Consider the following 19,961-nt stretch of genomic DNA (forward strand, 5'->3'; position numbering starts at 1 on the left):
ATCACATTTGTTACGCTGAATTTCAACCAAAGCTGCCGTTTGTAACGTTTTTTTTTTTTTTTTTTTACAGTGTAGGTCTCCATTCATTGTGAGAACAATGACCATTTTGTGATATAAAATGCTTAAAACGCTGATTTTTTTTTTCTATGTTATGTTTTATGTTAAGTCATGAACGGCCCATATGAAACTCATCTGATCTGGTCATGATCCTCAATCAGCCTAATTATTCAAGACCTCAAGATCAACTAGTTGATTCGTTTTTCAGACAACCCATTGACTAGTTAGCTCACCCAATCATTTAATCACCATTATCCAATTCCAAACCTGTATGACTTACTTTGGAACATAAAAGAAGATATTTTGAAGAATGTCGGTAACCAAACAGTTTTGGTTCCTATAGACTTCCATGGTATTGTTTGTCCATACAATGGAAGTCAATGGGAACCAAAACATTAAGTTACCATTATTCTTCAAAATATCTTCTTTTATTGATTTCCTTCTTTTATTGACTTCTTTGATTTCCAGTTTTCTGTTTAAGTGTGAAAAGACTGAACTCACTGAGTCTGAGCTTCCCCTAAAGGAGTCTGTGCTGTTGTAGGTACAGGAAGATTTGCGTAGCACTTCCTCATCAGTGAGGTGTCCATCATTTGTACTTCCTGCATCCCCACAGCTCCCCAATGCCTCCTCAAACTCCTCTTGGTCATAGTCTGACTCCGTGTCGGGCAGAATACTGAAGCTGGTCTCCTCCACCGGCAGCACAATCTCTGTTAACATCTTCCTGCTTTTATACACCAATCCATAGTCTTCTTTGGTTGGTGCCGGTCCAGGTGGGGGAGGGGGAGGAGCTAAAGGTGGAGGTGGGGGTGGAGCTGAAGATGGAGGCGGGGGAATGTCTGAAAGTCTGTTTTGTTTGATGGAGGAATTGGATCTCGGCCGCTCCATCCGTGCAGGTGAGGAAGTGGCCATAAGACCTTCGGCAAAGGCGGGCGGTGGAGGCGGAAGACTGGAGAGAATCTCTTTGTCCTGAGGCACGGCAGCCGGGGGAGGGAAGTCACGGAGGGGAATACACTCGTCGTCCGCGTGGAAGCCTTCGTCCACCTCCTCCTCGGCCAGAGGCGCGGTTGTCTCAGAGGGGTCGTGAAGGTTCTCCTCGCTGGAGAGCGACTGCTCCAAGCCTCCGAAGTCCAGCATCTCCAGGAACTCCGTAGCCACACGTGAAGCCTCTTTCTCCAGGCGGTAGATCTCGGCGTCCCTCTTCTGCCGCAGATCGTCTCTGGAGCCGTCGTTCAGCAAGGACACCCCTTCGTCTCTCTGTCTCTGCAGCCGCTCAATCTCTCGCTCCAACCGCAGAATCTCCTCCATCTGACGACTCTCCTCTTCAGATGAGTACTGACACAGGCTGTCCTTCTGGAATATGGAGGGATAGTGATGATACATACCAATAATATACAGTTCATTCAGTCAATTCAGCATTTTTATTCCATGGAACTCATTTTGGTATTATGTAAACATCACGGTACATGAATATGGTAAGCATTCTGGTATATGGGTCAATGACATATAAGAGTGTTCATGATAAGCTATAAAAAATATTTAAAAAATCAAGTTTAAAACAAGTTTGAAACACTTGTTTCAATTTAATGTCATGTAGTGTGACTATCATTTTTTCCCTTACATGTTACACACATGCTGGTGTAGGTATCTTGTTTTATTTTCAAAAAGTTGTAAAATATATTTTCAAGGTAAAAAAAGTTGTTTTAATTTACTATTTTTTAAAAATAATTAATTCGATCCATAAATATCATTACATTTTTGGGGAGTTGCACCACATAACCTGAACTAACTTCGCAATGTCCTAAAAATTTTATCTGATATTTTGTTTGTAATATATATGGTGTTAAATATAATTTATAACAAAATAAATATATAATATAAATATTGTAAATATAAATGGTTTTAATAATATAAATATTAATAAGCAGTGAAGCATTTTAGTTAAAACTATGGTTACAACCTACTTAAGGTTTCCAAGAGGCATTTTTGACCCATAAAGAACAGTACCATGTAATTGCCAAAGACTTTCTGTAAGTGAAGACAGAGGATTAGGCCAAATACAAGAGATGTATCCTTTCCAGATTTGAAATCTCTCCCATAGGAATATAAAATCAAATCCAATAGAAATAATACCTTGTGGTTGTGATGATTTTTCCCCACTAAACTCCTAATATGAGAAAAAAAACAGGAGAGAATCCTTTTAGACAGAGTAGATTAAGAGCACAGTCCATCAGCCAACACAGATTTGAGTTGACCTAAATTAAAATTCAAACATTTGCCCAGATTGTGTTTTACCTGCTGTGCCCTGCCTCTCTTTCCTCCAGTATCTGTTTGCTCTTGAGCTCTTCCTGCCTCCTGTTCAACTCTTCCTCTTCCTGCTGTATCCGTAAAGCCTCCCGTTCCTCCTCTTCTTGAAGCCTCTGTCTCTCCTCCTCCTCCTCTCTCTTCCTTTCCTCCTCTTGTCTTCGTCTCTCTTCCTCAAGTCTCCTCAGCTCCTCTTGACGTCTCCTCTCTTCTTCCTCTCTTCTGATTCTCTCCTCCTCTTCTCTCCTCTGTTTATCCTCCAAGAGCCGGCGACAGAGTTGCCGAGCGATCTGTCCGCGGAGGTGTTTCTGGAGGACCACGGCAGCAGAGCGGAAGCGCAGGAAAGCTTGTCTCCAGAAGTGAGCGCGGTAGTTCTTTTGGATTGTGATGGTGCTGGTCCGGACTTTTTTATAGTGTTTTCTGTGAGAAGAAGAATTACAACATCAGAGAGCAAGCCCTCAAGGATTTTCAATAATGATTAGTTTATAGGGATATTATAATAATTATGAGTATATTATAGCAATTGCTCTATATAATAACTCTGTCATTAATACATCAGTAACTCATTTAAAAAGCAATTAGCCACACAATTCAAAATATTCCAAGTTTCAATCACAAATATGAAAGACGGTTATTAATATAAAACACTCTGGCTATTTAGTTGTCTGTCATAATAAAAGATCTGTGTTTGATCTGTTTGAGTAGCTGTGCCACAGTTCTCATACATTTAGACCAGGCCACCCAAATCAGAAAAAAACACATATCTGACCTGCAATGCTGGATTGAGAGTGTGTGTTTATGTGCGAATTTGTGGGTGTTGAACTTTTATGCAAAATTAAGGCGAAACAGAGACTTCATCAAACCCATAAATAACATCAGTACAGAAGTGTATATGAACACTAATCACCCAGGAAAGAAAATAGTATCTCAACAGACACTTTACACAAAACAGATGTTGATATTTTGACGTCTGTCATGTTTGATTTACAATTGCGTCAGAGTACGCTCTTAAAAAAAAAGGTTCTTTATAGAACCCTAGGGTTTTTTGACTCAATTTTATAGAACCCTTTATGCCAAAGAGGTTCTATATAAGGAGAAATGTCTTGAATGATTGCATATTACTTTCATGTTTAACAGGTTATTTATTTATTTTTCAACAGATGACGTACAATAAACCATGTACAGTATGCACAGTATGCATGTACAATAAACCAACATAAAATCCCTGATCATGCTAACAGCTCTCAAAACTGGCAAAAACCTGACTGATTTATGAATAAACAGCATGTAAATTTATTTACCTGTGTGTGTAGTGCTTATTGTTCAGTATTTGCAGTGAAAGCTATCTTTTCATGGTATAACCCTCATTAGTTTCCCTGCACTTTTCATAATGAATCTAACCCACTTGGTTTTGCACTCAATGCACTGATTCACACAGCTCTGGTAAATCATTCCGTGATGCAACTTTCAACTCATTCACATATTCGATTATGGCAATCCATCCACTCAACTCAATAAAAAGTAACATAAGTCACAACGACAGTCTTTGGCAACTCACACGGCCCCATTTAACAAAGCGTGGTAATGCACAAACACACACAAAGCTGCACTAACCTTGCCACATAACTTAGTATGTGGGCCCGGATCACCATACCAGCCGCTGTGCGCACCTCCTCTCTTTCCTTCTCCAGCCTCTGCTCCAGAGCTTCCTTCAGGAACACCTGCACGGCACCAAAGAAGAAAGACAAGGAGAGGGAGAGGGAAGAGGGCAGGTTTAGATAAACTGACTGTTAATTCTCTCCAGACGGTGTGAGCACGTCTCCAAGTGTTCTCAGCAGGCTACAGGCTACAGGGAGCTGAGCTGTGGAGCTCTGCCATTGTGCTGAAACCACAGCGCTCTGATTTCCTGTTACTGCTGCTTCTCTGACTATTCCAGACAGACTGACGTGCATGGACACAGAGAGAGAGAGAGAGAGAGAGAGAGAGAGAGAGAGAGAGAGAGAGAGAGAGAGAGAGAGAGAGAGAGAGAGAGAGAGAGAGAGAGAGAGAGAGAGGAGGGGGAAAGAGTGGCTCTCGGCCAAAGAGCAGGCCACACCCTCACTCTCTCTCTAAAAGACAAGAGACATGAAAGCTTAACCCTTTACTCACAGATGTTGACTCATAGAAGAGAAACCTCAGGAACACAGTTGAAGAAAAGGTGAAGTTCTGCATAATAAATGGTATCAATATATCTATAAATTATGTAAAAGAATAAACTACAGTGTTATACCCAAAGAGTAATGGACTAGCCCCTTGACTGAGCCTGGTTCCTCCAAAGGTTTTTTTCTTTCTCAATTTCTGTCATCTGATGGAGTTTGGGTTCCTTACCACTGTCGCCTGTGTCTCGCTTAGTTGTGGTTTAGAAGACACTTATTCTGTAATGTTATTTATGCGGAATTGAGCTGAATGATGACACTTGCGTTCTGTACAGCTGTCTTATATCAGAATCAAATTCATTTCATAATTGATGATTTTTGCAGCATTGACAGTGTTATTGAACTGAACTGAATTGTGTTTTTAGAGCTGCTTTACAGCACCATTTAAATTAGTCCCATATTTGCCATATTTGATCATTTTCTTGTTTATTACTGTGGAGCTGTTTTAAAACAATCTGTATTGAATAAATCAGGGGAGCCAAATCTTGTTTCTGGAGATCCACCTACCTGCAGAGTTCAGATCCAACCCTGATCCAACACACCTGTCTATAATTATCACGGTTCGGTTGTGCTTGATCAGGGTTGGAGCTGAACTTTGCAGGAAGGTAGATCTCCAGGAACAGGATTGGGCACCCCTGGTATAAATAGGTGACTTGACCTGACATTAAAATGAAAATTAGCTTTGATGCTAATTTAAAAGTTTTACACACAATGAAATAAATTGTTTTTTAGTAAAGAGTCATCTGTCACACAACAAGACGAATGTAACGTGTTTTGTATGGTGTGGGTTGCCCTCCTCAATGTATTTCACCATGTTCAAATGATGTGGCCCTATAGTTTTAACTCAACCTCATTCTCATTGTCTGCCAGACTACAGATGCAGATGTAGCATTGTGTTGTTTGGTGATGTGAAGAGCAAAAATTAGACAATGAAACACACTTAATACAATGTTTTGCCAGCCGAGACAACTGAAGAATCAGTACCTGTACGGATAAAGAACCGAAATGAGCTGAAACCAGAAGACCGAAAGACCAACAAAGAAAATAAATGAGCGTAAACATTGATACAGCCCACAAGATGGAAATATTTGATAATGGAGAAAATTCTACTAAAGGCCAAGTTGCTTCTTTTTTTGTTGTTGTTGTTGTACAGGTAAGGGGATTCATTATTGTGTAGACGCTCTCTAAAACTCAGTAATATCAGTGTAAGTTACATAAAACTCAGAGACAATCATGCTGATCCATGTCAACAGATGGCAGAGCAGCATCTAACACCATTGTGTTATATCAGTACTTAAAGTACACAAAGAACAGCAATGCTAATGCTAGCTAAACAAATACTGACTGCATCTTTAAAGAAATATAAAACACACTAAACAAAACATTCTACAAAAATATGACAGATAGATAAATTGACAAAATAGATATATTGCTTAAAACAAAAACTGCTTCTAAATCTGTGTACCATTAAATACTGTATTTGATGAGTAACTTATCGACTATAGTGTTAATGTATGTATTATGAAAACAAAACGGACGTACTTTATCCTCCGTGTTGGCACTGTCATATGACCTACAGTGTCAGTCGCTGTTCTCCGTCATTTATGAATATGACAACTCCTCTCTTGGTATAGTAAAGTGTCTAACCTCCTGTTAAAACGTATGGGGTCGGTAAGATTGTTTTAATGTTTTTGAAAGAAGTCTCTTATCCTCACCAAAGTTGCAAATATTTGATCAAAAATAGAGTAAAAAGTCGGCACCAATAGCCCCATGGTTAACGCGCCGACATATAGCGCAACTGCGCCTCCGGCGACCCGAGTTCGATTCCCAGCTCGAGGTCCTTTACCGATCCCCTTCCCCTCTCTCTCCACCCCATGCTTTCCTGTCAAAATCTCTACTGTCCTATCAAATAAAGGCACAAAAAGACCAAAAACATAACTTGCAAAAAAAAAAAAAAAAAAAAAGAGTAAAAACACTAATATTGTGAAATATTGCAATTTAAGTTTTCTTTTGGAATATATTTTAAAATGTAATTTATTCCTATGATGGCAAAGCTGAATTTTCAGCATCATTACTCCAGTCTTCAGTGTCACATGATCCAATATTGAAAACAGTTGTGCCGCTTAATATTTTTATGGAAACTATGATTATACCAACATGAATTTCCATGCTACTATCTGTATTGATAAAGCTTAAAACTTGAGCTGAGATTTAGCTGGTCAACTAGCATGGTGGTGGAGCTGGCTGCCCAAGGACATCATACTTAAGTTAGTGAAGAAGACTACTGGGAACACCAGCAAAGCAGCATCCAATATACATCATATGCTGATACTAGTCTGTATATGCTGGTATTACCATAAACTGAATCAGGTCCTTTCAATTAACATCAACACTTACACACAGTGTCACGTCTGGCCTCCCACAGATTTAAGCCCATTGTGAGATTTCCTGGAACCGACGACCCAGATGTTCCTGTAATCGCGACGCACAGCTGCAGACGCACACACAGAAGGAAGTTTCCTCGTCCACATCCTTCCCCCATCCCACACACAAAAAAAAACCTGAGCCCCGATTCTAGGGATCACGCTTCCTCAACACACAATCAGCATGGATATAATTACACACAAGTTGTTTTGTTTCGAGCAAGGAAACACAATCCCAGACCCCTTTCTTGATCTTGCACCCCTCCCCTCACCTCCACCTCAAATCTGACACTCACAAAAACACCACAAACAAAAGCCAGCTCCAGCGCTCGAGAGGACCTGTATTGAACATGCATTCTCTACTGATCACAATCCCTCCTGAATGAAATCATAAAACAAAACAGACCCTGAGCCATGATAACAACCATAGTGGACCGCCAAACACGTACAGCAACGGCGGACACAGTCAAAGGTCATTGTCTGGAGATTTGACTGTCGACTTGATCTATCATCAAGAATTCATGGAAAACTGTTTTTTTTTAATAGAGACTGTATTTATAGCTACATGGAAAGCATGTGTGGAACATATGGGTAAACACTGATCAAACAACCTCCATATGCACTGCCTAATGTCTGATCTTCCTCCCCCAGCTGCTAATAATACTCCATGTTGCACTACTACAACAACATTGGTCCAGAGTCCTGACTGTGGTTTTTCTGTAGATTCCTGAGTGATGAAGACAAAAAGGACACAAAGTAATCTATTCCCAACATTAAAGGATAAAACAAGCAGGATCTTCAAGATGGTTCTCTATATAACCACTGCTATAAACTTTCTGATCTTATTGTGAGGAGTTAATTGCCACACATTATTAGGCTACAAAGAATAAAATTGTTAGTTTCCATAATCTTTATTGAAAATTGAATAACTTGCTCTGCCTCTTTGCTAATGTCACTTATGCAATGTGGCGAATTTTAACCAATCGCCAAATAGATCTTAAGGCAAACTCCCATAGATCAGGCTATGTTGGTAAACATCTGCTTTTTAACATTTACTTAATTCCCAGCAGATACAAAACAGGTCCTGCCTTTCTAGTTGAATATCTTATTTCACTTGAAAATATGTTTAATTATGGAAGCAAAATGAGTTGGTAATGAATGGTAATTCGTGTTGACATTAAACAAGGTATGATATCTTGTGTGGACACTAGAAACCCAGCATTCAAAAACAAAACGTATGCTGGCAGCCAACTACACTGCGCCGCGTCGGAAATCGAGTGGATATAACATTTAAATTTGACTATACTTCACAACCGTTAAAAAAGTATGTTCTATATGAATATGGGTAGTATGAATGAAATTCGGACGTTGTTACTGTCACGTGACCTATCAGCGTTACACTAACACTGTCATTCACTGACATTCATAAATCTTCTTCCAGTACTTTTTTGGACATACTACTCTTTTTTCCACATACTATGTACTGTATTAGCAAAGTATTTCCAGCACTGGTCATTTCAGAAAGAGTTAAAGAGTTAGAGTTAGATGATGGGGGACAAATACATGTATTGCTTTTGTGGAGGACAGTGTTGGATTGCATTTTGGGATAAGATCAGCACACAGATGGGTCAATCAGCCCAGCTTCTGTCATGAGGACGTCAGCTTTCCGTGGGTGCATTAGGGCAACAGGCTATTTAACAAGTATGATCGTGGAGTCTGGCAGAGCAGTGAAAGCTGTAGGAGTAGCTGACCTTGAGTACATTGGATCTCTGACGTGCTGAGAACAAATTGGAGCCGTCCAGCCGTGACTCCACCACAGAACAATGAGGCTATTTTACAGCAAAACAATTTGTAAAGCATGACTCTATTCAGCAGGGAGCGAGTCTGCGTGTCCAGTGTGTGTATCTGAATTCATTTGTTTCAGTGTCTTTATGCATGTGTGTGTGTGAGACAGAAAGCAACATTCTAAAGGAGAAATACTGCATTACATTCAATCGTCTATTGAGGCCGTGATGAATTCAGAGGTATTGTGATGCATGGCACATACCATCTGAAATGGTTTTTAATTTCTATTAAATTTAAATGATATGGCACATTTGTTTAAGTATTTTTATGACTATTAAATATAATCAATTACACTACTATATTTGTATGTATGCCATATAACTGAATTATCATAGATACTTATGCCTTAAAAACAATCTCAGATGTTATGTTCCGTGCAATGCAAAATGCCTTTTATCTAAATATACACTACCATTAAAAATTTGGGGCCTTTAAGATTAATTTAATGTTTTTGAAAGAAGTCTCTTATATAAAAATACTGTACAAACTGTTTTCTATTTTGATATACATTAAAATGTTATTCATTCCTGTGATGGCAAAGCTGAATTTTCAGCATCATTACTCCATGATCCTTCAGAAATCATTCTAATATGAGAATTTGATGCTCAATAAACATTTCTTACTATTATTGTGCTGCTAAATATTTTTGTGGAAATGGTGACTCTCATGATTATTTGATGAATAGAAAGTTCAAAAGAACAGCATTTATTTGAAAAAGAAATCTTTTGTAATATTATAAATATCTTTACTGTCACTTTTGATCAATTTAATGTGTCCTTGTTGAATAAAACTATTAATAATTAATCTAATCTGCTCACCCCAAAATTTTGAATGGGAGTGTGTGTAAAATATATTGCACATCCATTGACTGATTGACTGATAAACTCAAATCAGTTCTTCACGTCCTTTTATTTTTTCTTTTATAGGAATTTATTTGATATGTATCCTAATAAGCGCAATAATATACAATCATGCACTATGTAGTGATCTTGATGACCATGTCCAGGTTTATTTTGCGATAATGATCATTACGTAGTACAGCCTGTGTACTAAAGTCATCTAATTGTTTAGTTTCAGTTGGCTTTCCTTCATAATTACCCACTCATGACCGCAAGGAGCACTGACAGGTCATCACCGTATTATTAAATCAAGTTATTTGATTTATGAGATAATTTATCTGCTTCAAATCAAACCCAAACACAAGTAATCACAGCAACACCGCATTAAGGCACCATCGAGTTAACAATGTGACCCCCTGATAAAGAGACACCCAAACTAAATCTCAGGAAAGCCAGAAACCACAAGACCCCAAAGGAAATAACAGAGAGCACGCTGGGTTCAATTAATTTAAAGAAAAGTGGTCTGAATCAAAGGACACAAGAATGCCTTTTATTTACAGTGCCTTCCTGTTCCTCAGAAACCTCAGAGCTCCTCTTACTGTAAAAACAGCCTGACTGAACCGCCGTACTTAATGTGTGGCAGAGAATGACCAAGGAGAGAGAGAATAATTGACTGATTACAAGATAAGAATGAATAGACACTGTTGAACAGAGAACAGAAAGTGTTCTTTTCAGAGCTGCTGTGCTCCTGTTGCCAAACGCCCTTAAAGTGCTGTGCTCTTCTTTCACGCTGACTAGATTGAGATGAGTCATTTCAGCAAAGTGAGGGAGCGCAAAACTTTTTTTTTTAGGGGGGTGAGAGCAGAGGAAGTATGAGGAAGAAAGAGGAAAGAATGAAGAGAGAAGAGAGGGAAAAAACCACCAGACAGAAAAAAAATCCCCTATAAGTGTTGCAAAACTTTAGCACGAAAAATGGCACCATGCATCTTTTGACACTTCCATGATGTTAATATCGAGGTATTGTATGTGTTATACTACAAAAAAGTCCCTAAGAGTACCATAGTGGCAAGAATACATTTGTGAACCCTTTGAAAATATCTGGATTTCTGCTTGAATTACTCATTAAATGTGGTCTGATCTTCATCTAAGTCACAATTGCAGACAAACACAATCTGACACACACAAACAGCTGTACTTTTCACAAGTTTATTGAAGACAATGGGTGATCATTTACAGTGCATTGTAGAAAAAGTAAGTGAATATCTAATTGGAGTAAGTTAAAGGGATAGTTCACCCAAAAATTTAAATTCTGTCATCATTTACTCGCCCCTCAAGTTGTTCCAAATCTACATGAATTCCTTTCTTCTGCTGAGCACAAAAGAAGATATTTTGAAGATTTTCAGAAACCAAACAGTTGACGGACCCCATTGACTTCCAGGACCTATTAACTGTTTGGTTCCCCATCTTACTTTCTTCAAAATATCTTCTTTTGTGTTCCCAAAGCTAGAAGAGGCTACAAAAGCACTTCTAAAGACCTGGATGTTCATCAAGATAAGACACCCTGTCTACAAATGTAGAAAATTCAGGACTGTTGTCTATAACAGTGACTTCAATGAAAGATTTCAGAGATCGGGAATTTTAAAGGGTTCACAAACTTATTCTTGTGACTGTAAATGCTGTAAATGCCCCCTTTTTACATTTTAGATTTAAATTCAAATATACGACTCTCTCAACACTACAAGGTATGAATATCAGGGATCAACCCACAGACTACATAAAAGGTTAAGTAGTTCAAACTGAGAAAGAAAGAGCTCTTATAATGTCATTGTACTCTTGCACAGATTATTTATTTTGCTACTTTAAACTATGTGTGTGAACATGTGTTGGCCATGCAACCGCACCTTAGTCTTTCCCAGCTGCCACTCTTTCTTTGTGACGTCATACTTCGTAAGCAGATCGGCACATTTCCTCCTCTCGTCCGCCGTGTGGTTTTTGTCCCTCAGGATCATTGTGTATCTGCACAGGAAGTGGGCACAACTTAAACACATACAAACACATTCCACCTCACTCATTTTACTGTGAGGGAACAATGTCCTGATCAAACGTTAACAGATTCAGAAAAACTTCCCTGGCATTGTTCATTATGGTTTCAAGGACTTTAACTAACTTTCCCAAAAAAAAACGGGCATCTGGAACAGATTTTGTGCTTCAAACTTTATTTTGATGGACTGTCAGTGGTTTTGTGACAGTTTCTTGGCCACGTGTCTCACCTGCTGAGGAAGTCTTGGAAGGTTCTCCGTACAGGAAATCCTGCTCTACGGATCTTCACTGTCTCCAGCATTCCAGAGTAACGTAGCTGATTCAGAACCACATCTGCATCAAATTTATTTGCATTCTGGAAGAAGACAGAATGAGATGTCCTTCAGCATGGATATCAACTGGCTATGCCCAATTTTGGTCACAAGTCAATAAGAAACAGCATTCATAATCTCTCTCTCTATATATAGATTATGAAGTATATTATATATAAGTATTTTTAGTATCAGTACTTTTGTCTTATTTTCTGTTAAAATATATAAACATCCTTAAAAGCAAGATAAAAAACTTTGGGAAACACTTTATTTCAATGGTCTCCTTTAGACATTCTGTTGACTATACAGTAATTAACATTGCACCTACATGTCAACTAACTCTCATTGGAGTATATGTATTAGTAGACTGTCTGCTTAATATCTGATAACACTTTATTTTGACGGCCCCCAAAAGACATTATACTTACTATAAGTACTGTAAATGTCCACTTATTCTACTAAACCTAACTCCGTATTCTACTAATCCTAACAGTCTACTAATACTTAACTAATACTCTAATGAGAGTTAGTTGACATGAAGGTGCATGGTTACTTATATTTAACAGAAAGTCTAAAGGGCACCATCAAAATAATGTTTAACCAGTTTTATTATCAGAAAATATCTTAAATTAAGTTTTTCTTTTTCAGCTTATTTTTCTTTCCCCATTGGCAAACAATGTTTTTAGTTTCAATGCAGAAATGTTGTGAAGTTCTATGCTTAAAAACGGTATACTGTTACTGATATTCATCACTATCAAGTAGTAGTTTCTCAATATCATTGTTAAATAATAATGGCGTATGATATATAATTCATACATATAATATATATTCTCTTATAAATAATCTTAATTTGGTAAAAAAAAAAAATATATAATAATAATAATAATAATAATAATAATAATAATAATAATAATAATTATTATTATTATTATTATTATTATTATTATTATTATTATTATTATATATATATATATATATATATATATATTTATTTATTTTTTTATTTTTTTTAAAGAAAGTTTGATATTTTTAAACCAGACCAAAATACTGAAATACTGAAAACACTGAAGAAACTGATTTTTGCTGTGTATGACATGATGTTTCAGTTGTTGATGAAGGATTGCGAAGACAAACATTTTATCTTAGGAATAACATAAACCAGATGAAACGTGCAATGAGACTAGGAATCTTTACAGGGCCTGTTTTGATTTGACTTTAACCGTAACCTAGGGGGAGATAATATAGATGCTTGTTTTGATCTGTCACATAAAAAAACAAAAGACGTCTGTGGGCAGAAAAAGGGGTGAAACCCCAACGCCAGTCATGAAGCTTTCAACTGGGATTGATTATGTCTATTGTGTGAAGTGTTACGTCATGCTCAGTGGCGATCTGTAGCTGGATCAGTAACGTCAGTGCCTGGTGTTCAGCTGCTCCCACACAGTCCAGTCCCATCAGGCCGTTTGATGACTATGTTAAGGAGCGGGGCTCATTGTTGGTGGCCTGGACATCTGGTGCAGCTTAACTGCTCCACTATTGACTTTTGCCTTGTCCTTCATTTCAATCAGCAGAATCTCAACCAAAATGATCATGTCAGGCTAATGTGACAGGACACTGAGGTGTATTTCTGGTCTCCCTGAGTAATTTGGGCATTCAACTTGGGTTAGACATGAAGTATGCAGCATTACAATTGTCCATAAAGGGGCCTGAAGTGGGGTGAGATGAGCGAGGGATCACTGTTGTGTGGCATAAACGATAGAAGAAAAGGTGTGGAATGACAGAGGGAGCCAGGCAGATTGCCAGACGAGACCACAGATCTCCTCCCTGAGGATAGTTATCACAATACAACAACCCCAAAAGAAGCGCCAACCCGATCCTCTGCCCGCTGAAACAAGAGTCCTTGATAAATCAATACAATCATAATAATTCCGGTAATATGGGAGCTCAAATGAGCACTTTTACAGCTCGACCGTATCATATAATGAAGGGTAGAGACTGCCTCTGGCTTTGTGTGATTTGCTGGCCATTATCTCTACATTCCTCTGCTGCAGGTCAGGAGTATGATTCTCCTCTCTGAAGCAGACAGCCGTGACCTCTGACCCCAGCACAGGCGGGTTTGGGCTGTAGGAATGTGCTGGCGGTGGGGATGGGCCGTTCCGTTCTGAGCAGATCAGCACAAAGAGACTCTATGTACAGAGCAGAACAGGACAGACTCAGAGCACTTGCTGGTTGTACAGCTTCTCACATGGAGATGATGCCAGAATGTTCTGTGATGCAAGGGAAATTTTACTCTAACATGAGCAGAGACTCATCTGCTAATAATGATTTCGGTCATACTTTAGATTAGGGTCCAATTCTCACTATTAACTTATTATTAACTATGACTTTTGCCTCAATTAACTCCTAATTACTTCTTATTAATAGTTAGTAGGGTAGTTGTTAAGTTTAGGTATTGGGTAGGATTAAAGGATAGGGTCATGCAGAATAAGGCATTACTATGTGCTTTATAAAGTACTAATAAACAGCCAGTATCCAAGTAATATACATACTAATAAGCAACTAGTAAATAGTGAGAATTGGACCCTAAACTAAAGTATAACCATGATTTCTTAATGAATTTTTCATGTTTTCCTGTAAAATATCATGTAAAAAGGTACATTTATTAATTATTAAAATGCATTATTAAAAAATGTATCAATGAATTGTATTTCTTATATTTGTCTAAACTTACATTTTTACCTTTTAGACATTTAATGCACAGGCTAAGTAGCTGACCAGATTAACATTTCACTGCAAGTTATATTTTGTATATAACTGTTTATGTGGTAAATAAAAATCTTGAATCTTAACTTTAAAAGCAACATTACATACTTAAAAAAAATAGTACAAGACAAAATACTCTTGTATTAAAAGATATAAAACAAGTCTTAATAACTTGTGCGGTGTTGCTCCAAAAATGTATCTTGTTTCAAAACAGTGACCAGAGGGTGTTCAAGGATCAAAGTCTTTATCTCATTCCCCTTGAAACTCATTTGCATTTATGCATATTCAAATTTGGTGCATCGATATTTGGATACGAGACAAGCAGGAACCAGCGCTGCTTGAGGTTACTGACTTCATACGTTGCACAACACATCTTGATGGGCATGCTTGAATAAGATTCACAATCTACAGTGAAAGGTAAAGTTATTGGTGAATAACTCCGTAAACAAAGCTACTATAAATTTTGCAGGCTGAAAAGGTCCATTGCCCATAGTGTAGTGATGCATCAAGCATAGCTCACACACAAAAAACACTTTCAATCGAAGTAGCTTTCTGCTGATCAGTGAGAATCACACGGCCAACTTTAACGTGAGCTAAATGTGTGTGGGGCACATTTTCGTCCTCAAGTGAAACTCCCGATCGCAGATTCTGACCGAAATGACTGGATTTCACCTGCAAAATATTGCTGAACAAGAATAAATTAGGCTGCACCTTAAGACTTAATTTAAATGTTTAATTTGTATGGACTACTTTATGGTGCTTTTGGTCATTTTTGACAGGCTTCTGACAGACTTTTATTTTGGGGTGAACTATTCCTTTGAAAGTGACATTGAAGCTTTTGGAAGATTGGTTTTATTGTCTGTTTGACTCAATAAGGAAAGTAAATATGGTTTGATTGTGATATGGACGGTACAAAAAATGTGTCGATCCTACCTTCTCCATGTTAGGTTTGATGCATCGCACAAAGAAAGGGTTGGAGGCACTTAAAGTGGCCATCAGTGCATGAAGAGAGTCCTGAAACACAGTTACAATAACACTAAATTACACCCCTGCACAGGAAAGTAACAGCACTAAAAGAGCAGTTCAGCAACCAGAGCTGCTATTTGCTTGTCCGTCCCACATCTCCTGTTGAAGAGGGCAAACACAGGCAGTGACAGGGCCCATATTTACCTAAACACACCAAGGACCCTTCAACATGGCACTCTGTCCCACAGTCTCAGACTGAGAGGCTCCAGGCTGGCTTTAATGACAGGGGAACAGGGGAACATGCACAGACCCTGTCAAACCCTTGTGCCCGGTTTGTGGGTAATCCCCTGGCTTTAAGAGCCACAGTACAAGGGCAGCTGCCAAATCCCCTGCACGGCAGTTATGACATGCAAAGCCCCGTAACACCGCAAACCAGCAGATATACAGGGACTTAGACAAAGGGGACAAAACACACACATGCAAGGTACACACACAGTCACACAAGTGCAGAAAAATAAACAAAATTTCTGCTAGGTTTGCATTCATAACCTTGAATGTCCACCCAAAATAGACAAGAACACAGGAGCTCCGTTTCAAAACTTACTGAGCTGCTTTGCTGATTACTGGCTACACAGGCAGCTTTCTTTCAAGGGAGCATCCTAAATATCATGAAACCCATTAAGTGGCTGATTTGCAATGTTCTACATAGGCAGCAATTCTGCGTGTCACACAAAAAGGACTCGATGATTCGATGATTGATTTCAAAAGAGTGCAACTGTATCTGCCCACTTTTTCAGCGGCCTTGGATCCAGCATTTTTCAATTGGTTTTTCCCATTAGGATTATATTTTAAAAAAGTCTTCTAAGCCATGAACCAAACCAACCAGCTATGAGGTGAATCAAAACATTACAAACTTTGATTTGAATCAAAAAGAATTTGAAAATCTGAAAAAGACAAGACTGTGAAAGAACTAAAATCTAAAAAAAAAAAAAAAGCTTTAAGGACTCGCAGAGCTACATCATTCGCAGTGCTTTATGGGAGTTGCCGGAAGATTTGATTGTCAGGATTCTAAGATTTGGTGGAGATTTCTTTGCAGAATCAACCAGGAATTGGGCTGTTAAACACAATTATTTACAAGAAAATACGTTGAAATGACGGCTTCAACAAAAAGAAAATACCATCATTTAACATATCTTACAGTAGTGAATAAAATATACGTTTTTGAACATTCTTCTTGCTTCGTCAGCCATCTTGGATTTTTTTTTTTTATAAAGAGTTTGTCGCAATACATTCTTTTTATGTGAAGGATGTGAACCTTCCCTAGAGTTTAGTAAAAACAAGGTATTTTAGCACATCTGCAATGCCTTAGTTGCCTACATAGGCAGCTCACTAGGTTTTGGAAAAGAGTACGTGTCTCACAATCTTATCATCCTGATTCTCTCAAAATGTAGTTTCACATAGTTACATCACATGGCACATTCAGATCATTGATCTGTGTCTTACCCTGAACTGAGAGCTGACGGTGGGTTTGCGGCGGGCAGTGCCCATCTTCAAAGTCTCGTCTCCACTCCTGCTACCAACACGCTCAAACAGGTCGTAGATGAAGTCAAGTCTGAAAAACACACAATAGAGATAATATCACTCACAGACATCATTCATATCAGCAGAAATATAGATCAGCAACAACTGCTCCAAGCCTGTTTAAGAATGTATATGGGAAAATGTATGGGAGCATTTTTTAAACAGCCTTTTGCCTTCACTAGATCATTTGATATGGTTCTAAAATATGACAAATTCATTTTTAGAAGTATAAATATTCCAAGTAGTCTCTTAAAGTAGTCTCCGCTCATAAAAGCGGAATAAAGTAATGTTTTTAGATACAGTTTGGTATCAAAAGACATGATATAATATATATAAATATCATTAGACAAGATACACATATTTTTTTGTCGTAACACTTTAAAATAAGGTTTCATTTGTTAACAATAGTTAACTACATTAGTTAACATGAAATAAGAATGAACAATACTTCTACAGCATTTATTATTCTTAGTTATTCTTATTTTTAACATTTACAAATACACTATTTAAAGGGTTAGTTTAAGCGTAACGCGAGAATGAACCGCACTGGTTCTCACACATCAAGCAAACATGCTTGAATTTCTGTTTACTATAACTGATATGTGAGTTGATGAATGTCTATGAATAAAAGCCTAAATTAAAAAAATCCTAAAATCTGTTCATCATATAAAGCGATCGTGTCTCTTCAGAAATTTTAGACTAAACCACTAAATTAATTTGGATTAGTTTTATGATCTTTTTAAAGCATCAAAGTGGTAGTTGCGTAGACTGTCAATGGAAGGACAGAAGGTTCTCAGATTTCATCAAAAAGATCTTCATTCGTGTTCCAAAGATGAACGAAGGTCTTACGGGTTTGGAAAGACACGAGGGTGAGTAAATTATGACATTTTCATTTTTGGGTGAACTATCCCTTTAAATCAAAAGTTGTATTTGTTAACATTGTTAACAAACGATGAATATCTATATTTTTAATACCTAACATTAACAAAGATTAATAAACGCTTTAAAAAATAAATTGCTCATATTTTAGTTGTCATGTTAGCTAATGTACTTACTAATGTGAACAAATGAGACCTTATTGTACACTGTTACCATTTTTTTTTCAGTATGAGAAGTATAACTTACAGTATATGCATCACTGATCTCATGACAAGCTGGAAAAACTTTGGATCATGGGATCCACAGCATTGTTTAAAATTTCAGAAATGAAGTGAATGATTTGTCACCTGCTGTCCTTCAGCATGTTGAGAATATCATCCCTGAATGTATCTCTGTTCTTCTCTAGAATGCCACGCACATCATACAATACCTGACACACACACAAAGAAAAGTTATAAAATACATGTACAGTGACTAAAATGCTAATTGATCTATTTATCCATACATAGCCTACTTCATGTGTCTGCCCCAACATTTCTAACTGAACTGAATTGAATTGTGTATGTGAAGAAAATACAAAGTCTCTGATTCCTGCATTGTACTTTCAGCCAATTGAAGAGAGACCAAAGAGAGAGTTTGATCGAGCTGGTGCTGCCGAAGTTTAATGCAGTCACCTGTTGAGTATTACTCAGTCGTGACCTCCGTGGCGACAGATTCCTCCACAGGTCTTAACACCATGAAATAAACTCCTGATCTGTAGAGTATGCAGCATCCAAAACACATGCTGGGAGTATTTATATCACCAACTTGATAATTACAATCTCTCATTTAAACAGATAATTCATCCAAAGCTCATAGTCCGATCTTTCATTTGTTTTGGCCAAGAGAGCAGATGCTACAGATTCTGCATCTGAAAGCATTTGAAAGACTGGATTGATATTGTGGGAACATGCCAGACATTTTGCATGCAACTTGCATATCTCAGAAAGTGGTAAAAATCAGTATCTTTGGCTACTGTAAAGTAAAAAAATATATATAAAAAATCCTTAAAACAAGATATATTTACCTGAGAAGCATGCAACCTGATGCAATGTTGCTTCTCAGGAAAACGCGTATCTGTATAGATGTTTTTTGCTGGTAAACAAGACTAAAATACGGATTATTTTTTGAAGTAAAAAAGTAAAAGCAAGTGAAAAGCAAGTAGAAGTGTGAAAGAAAACTGTCAGGAAAAAAAAAAATTGCAACTAGAGAAGGAGCTGGACAGCATGCCAAATGCTTCTCATGGGAATGCATGTTAGCCGTGTGGTTTCCAGCACATTAAACTGTGAAGGCTTCGTGTAGTGCCCATGGTGAAAGGGCAAACCAACTCTTAACTTTCCATCTCTCTGTACTTTTTTCAGCATACTGAACTGACTGCTTTCTCTTACTCTCCTGAACAGACTCTCTTATAGACCGAAACTGACACTGACAGATGATGAGAGAGAGTGAGAATACAGGGGAAGTCCAGAGCTCACGTCCTCTTGGCAGTCACACCTGTGACATATATAGTGATAGACCAGTATATCGGTCAATATTTTAGATTATAGGTATTAACAGAAATGGTCATTCCACCTGCTGTTGGTTTCAAAACGTAGCAAAATGCAGCAACAAATGAAGTCTGATGTCAATTTAAAGCATTTCAACTTTTGGCAGACCTTATAAAATCTTTCCAACCTCACAAATAATAGTATATAAGTAATACTAAAATAACACTGTGTGTTGATG

At 37.8% G+C, this 19,961-nt stretch overlaps 1 protein-coding gene across 1 annotated transcript in view; it reads right to left on the reverse strand.

Moving 5' to 3' along the window:
• myo10l3 (myosin X, like 3) overlaps window positions 1–19,961 on the reverse strand; it is a 51,732-nt gene that overhangs the window by 13,806 nt on the left and 17,965 nt on the right. The window contains exons 15-23 of the mRNA XM_079880840.1: window positions 18,545–18,627; window positions 17,241–17,349; window positions 15,705–15,785; window positions 11,931–12,055; window positions 11,562–11,676; window positions 3,973–4,079; window positions 2,350–2,778; window positions 2,188–2,221; window positions 559–1,407 (exon numbers count right to left, since the gene is read on the reverse strand). Of these exons, the coding sequence (XP_079736966.1) occupies window positions 559–1,407; window positions 2,188–2,221; window positions 2,350–2,778; window positions 3,973–4,079; window positions 11,562–11,676; window positions 11,931–12,055; window positions 15,705–15,785; window positions 17,241–17,349; window positions 18,545–18,627 (1,932 nt within the window). The remainder of the gene's footprint in view (window positions 1–558; window positions 1,408–2,187; window positions 2,222–2,349; window positions 2,779–3,972; window positions 4,080–11,561; window positions 11,677–11,930; window positions 12,056–15,704; window positions 15,786–17,240; window positions 17,350–18,544; window positions 18,628–19,961) is intronic.

The sequence above is a fragment of the Squalius cephalus genome (genome assembly GCF_949319135.1).
Source record: "Squalius cephalus genome assembly, chromosome: 9".
Taxonomy (NCBI): domain Eukaryota; kingdom Metazoa; phylum Chordata; class Actinopteri; order Cypriniformes; family Leuciscidae; genus Squalius; species Squalius cephalus.